This window comes from Phyllobates terribilis, unplaced genomic scaffold (genome assembly GCF_046119375.1).
Source record: "Phyllobates terribilis strain yellow unplaced genomic scaffold, ASM4611937v1 Scaffold_5260__1_contigs__length_52992, whole genome shotgun sequence".
Classification (NCBI taxonomy): Eukaryota; Metazoa; Chordata; class Amphibia; order Anura; family Dendrobatidae; genus Phyllobates; species Phyllobates terribilis.
The window spans coordinates 122-4,849 of NW_027368008.1; the positions used below are offsets into that span (position 1 = coordinate 122).

General features: G+C 35.6%; 1 protein-coding gene across 1 annotated transcript; it reads left to right on the forward strand.

Moving 5' to 3' along the window:
- Nucleotides 1–1,073: 1,073 nt before the first annotated feature.
- Nucleotides 1,074–4,189, forward strand: LOC141249951 (uncharacterized). The gene is made up of 11 exons (XM_073669834.1): nt 1,074–1,288; nt 1,382–1,461; nt 1,591–1,634; nt 2,068–2,130; nt 2,220–2,366; nt 2,678–2,746; nt 2,833–2,931; nt 3,434–3,504; nt 3,602–3,734; nt 3,973–4,045; nt 4,137–4,189. The coding sequence occupies exons 1-11, from the start codon at nt 1,074–1,076 to the stop codon at nt 4,187–4,189; spliced, it is 1,047 nt and encodes a 348-aa protein (XP_073525935.1).
- Nucleotides 4,190–4,728: the final 539 nt, after the last annotated feature.

Genomic DNA, 4,728 nt, shown 5'->3' on the forward strand with positions numbered 1-4,728 from the left:
GATAAGGTAGTTATATATGCAACACAAATCTAATTAGTTGTCACACGATAAAAGTACGGTTAAATCTATTTTTAATTTTGATAAAACAGAAAGTTGAAAACTTATAAATTTACTAACCCCTCTAAAGAAGCTCTATATTACAATTACGTGGAACTACTATAATTAATGCATCACAAACTTAGTAAGTTTCGACAATTATATATATATTACAAGCTTAGTTAGTTACGACAGGACAAAAATACATCTAAATCTGTATACTAAACTCTCTCAACAAGCTCTAGTTTTGACAAATTTAGGAGGGACTATTATATACATGTTCTTAACCAAATGTAACACCTTTCCCTCATATTCTCAAATCACGTTTATGTACAATTCATTATCACTTTCTTGAAGTTATTCCTCATGAGGAATAACGTGGATGGCTTTGTTTTTTAAACGAATCCAACCCGGGTCACAAAAAAAACCCTTGCAACGAAATTTCCTCGTTTTCCAAAGCTTAATGCAAAAAAAAACCAACGCTCCAACACACTCATTTGACCGCTTCCTCCCAACTCCCGCTGGATCAGAACTCTCGCTTGAACCCGCCCTTCTTCACGCTCCAAATCCTCTTCTCTTTCTGCGGGCGTATGGGTTTTTAAATCAGAAGGGTACAAAGCAGTAGCCATTGATGCTCTCTGAACTCCTTTATTCGCTACTTTACGCTGCTCATCCGTCAGAAAGGTGGTTTCTTCATCTGGGTTTTCCCTCAAACCTAGTGAAAAGGTCAGTGCTGTTCTGGGTCCGTGACGATTTCGGTTGATTCTCATCTTCACCGCCTGAATTTTGTTGATTCACCAACTTGTATACCATCTGATTAAATTTGGGGTTTTTTTGAGCTGTTGATATGGGTAGTATATTTAGGGTATTTTTGAGGGTTGCTATTGGTATTTGGTAGCCTGTTTTAGTTTTCCCCAATTCAATTTTTCCTTTTCAGTAGTGTTAAGATGCAAACTCTTAAACAGAAATTATTAGCTTCACAAGCAGGAATTGTTGATTCTGAATTCTGAAAGTTGTTCTTTAAGTTTTGGGTAGGAATGGAATCACATGAAAATGGAGAGAGGAACTCAAAGGGGGCAACTAGATCATGGGGTACCACCATTTCCGGTCAATCGGTTTCGACAAGTGGCAGTGTGGGGTCCCCATCAAGCCGGAGTGAAGCCGGAGCGATGACAGCTGGCGATAATACAGTCAATAGGTTAAGTCATCTTGAGATTCATGGTGAAGATAGTGCTTCTCAAGGACCTGTTGTGTGAGTCTTCCTTACACTATATAACCACTCTCAAGGACCTTGTGAGTCCTTAGTAGACTTCTGAATATTAATCCATCACTTATTTTGGATTAGTGGCACGAAGAAGAAAAGAGTTCAGCGTGCAACTGGAGGTGATAAAAGTGGCAGAGGGCTACGCCAGTTTAGTATGAAAGGTAACTAATCACTTGATCTTAACTTTTCTGATTCTTAATCATTTGATCCTTGTTTTTCATGTACATGGCTTATGGCTACTTATCTAGTATTACATTCTTTTTCCTTTTTTTTTTCGTCCATTTGTCTAGTGTGTGAGAAAGTGGAAAGCAAAGGAACAACCACATACAATGAGGTCAGTTAGCTTTGTGTGACAAACATTTCATTTGGTTAATGTATTTTTTTGCTTTCTTGAGGACTGATCTTGAAAGAATATAGCTCATTTTCAACTTATACTGCAGTTCATTTTCAAATAGTATAGTTCGTTATAATTGCGTGGGAAAAGCTTCTTTTCTTACTAACTTATACTGCAGTATACGATATGATGCTTAATGGATTCATGGTTGGATGGAGAAGCTCTTAGCATGCTATATTATGTGTTATATTTTTAAGTGTATTCAAAGTTCAAACGTTTGAGTTGATGCATGGTATAAAGTTTTGATCTTTTTACATTCTGATTTACAGTATTCAGTTTCTTGCATTTTGTGGTTTCACGGGAGTCTTACTATTTCCTTCTCGTTATAAACTTCATTCAGGGAAATTAATGGTGATAGTATTTTTTTTTTCAGGTTGCAGATGAACTAGTGGCTGAATTTGCAGATCCTAGCAATAGTCCTACATCACCAGATCAAGTAATACATCCTTAACATGACCAAGTGGAGATGTATCTTTTATAAAAAATTGAAGTAAATTCTCATCTGTACTTGATTTCTTGTTATAGCTACAATATGAGGAGAAGAATATAAGACGTAGGGTTTATGATGCATTAAACGTTCTGATGGCAATGGACATTATATCTAAAGACAAAAAGGAGATTCACTGGAAGGGTCTGCCTCGTACTAGTATCAGTGATATTGAAGAGTTGAAGGTACTTATTCTTACACCATCATAGTTTTCTTCTACTACCTCCGTTCATCAAAGATTGTCATTTTAAACATTTGCACAAGAACCGAGGAATCCAATAATTACCCTATATTATTATTACTTTTTTCTAGAATTTATAGCTCACCTCATTTTTAACCAATCAACAATCATAATTTGCATAGAAAGAGTGAAAAATTTTCAGTTTTCAATAACAAATTTCGTAACTCACTGCCTAGTGCCTAATTCTTTAGTAAACGGAGAGAGTATCACCTTAGTATCTGCGATTACTCACTATTGAAAGAATGATATTTTCAGGCAGAGCGTCTTAGATTAAGGAGTAGAATAGAGAAAAGAGCTACATACCTACAAGAGTTGGAGGAACAGGTAATTTTTTCCTAACTTTTATTTGTTTATTTATATTTGTTGTTATGAACGACACTTATTAATATAATCTCGTGTTGTGGTTGAAGCTTGTTGGATATCAACAACTTGTTCAGCGAAATCAACAATTATGTTCCTCTGGAAATGCTCCAACTGGTGGCGTGGCCTTGCCTTTTATTCTAGTTCAGGTAATGCTAAATTCACATAAATTGGCTTAAAAATACTAAAAAATATTAAAAGTTCAGTGAAGTTTAATCTTTATGTTGTCGGGGCATGTTACGCACAGCCCACTAAAAATACTAAGAAAACACATAATTTTGTATATTTTATTAGTTAGTCCTTATTTTAGGCAAATACAGTATTATCTCACTGCATTTCCTGTTTAGTGAGGTTTTAGAATCAACTCATTGTGTAATTTGATGAAGTTTTCGTATTAACTCATTGTATTTTGATCAATTTTTATATTAACTCAGTGAATTTTGATGCGGTTTTCTGTGCTCTAAATTGTTCCACTCAACTATTTATATTAGGCATGTTCCATATTTCGAATAAAACACTTAAACTGTAAATAAATTATCTTTTTAGAGTTTATTAGTATTTTGATTGTGTTGTGGATAGTAGTTATGTTATCTTATGGTAGCCTCTAAAAAATTGGCGACACTCTAATTTTGTTCTGAAATTTAATGACAGACGAGGCCAAATGCTACGGTTGAGGTGGAGATTTCAGAAGATATGCAGCTTGTGCATTTTGATTTCAACAGGTGACTGAAAAATCTCATTCTTCTCTACTTACAACTTCAATAATACTGAAAAATCTTAACAAAAACTTAATTTTAACATCATTGCTCGCTATTGCAGCACTCCATTTGAGTTGCACGATGACAACTATGTTCTGAAGCAGCTATGGTCCAAGGAAGGACAGCATGGTGCTGACGTGGCACAAAACGGCCACCCATCTGGTACAGGTGGCGCTGATCAATCTAGACCTTTAGTACCTCATCAATGGCAGTCAAAGCCAATGATCAGGCCAACCACATCTTCTCCTCCCGGAATCCTTAAAACTCGACCAAAAGCATGAATTTTGTCTATGGGTTTATGTTGGGTGTACATTATGTGAAGTATCTCTGAGAGAGCACCATTGTTGCTCTGAGATACCTTAGTCTTGTGCAAGAAATAGTCATCTGAGAGACCACATTTAGTTTGTCATAGATTTATTAACTCTGTCTTAGTTATCTGTAGTTTATGAGGATACCTTACTGACAAGGAAGTCCTCTATGCAAATATTCCTACCGAATTTATTTGGTTTGGGGTGGTACATAATTTATCTATCAACCCATTGAACTACAGTTTAAGACCTAATTGTAGATTTTCTTATGTCAATTCATTTGAGAAGCCTTTTTGCTTGTTGATACCTGCCACAAATCCAACCTCATAGAAGTGTTTTAGATTTATTTAAATAACAAGATCCTCCCAAATACATCGGAATTTTGCTCATGGCGACTTTACAACCCGGTTGTGTAATTTCGTTTGTGGGATTTTAGTTTGTTGACTCAAAACTTTCAGTATTATGGTAGTATAAGATGGGTCCGATTCTTATGGAAATTGACCTTTAAAAGAGAAATTAGAATGGTTGAAAACTATTTATTACTCCTCAAGTCAACGTTTCAGGTTATATCTTATTTCGTCTTCCACCCTATTGTTGGGGCGGAATCATTGGGCCTAGTTGTGATACTCATGGTTAGGGTTAAGGAAAAGCCCATGAGCCGAAAGCCCGTAGAAAAGGGAAGGAAAATGGTAAATTAAAAGGGATAGAGTGACGTGATTGACTTAAAATGGAAAGGTAGGGGACCATTTATTTCCCTATAAATAGTGGTTGGTAAGAAAATACATTGTTCACATTCTTTTTGCAGTACTGAAACTCTGCCAAAATATACAGAGAAGTGTCAGTCGAATTATTCCTCTTTGGAAATAATTTAAAAGGTTCG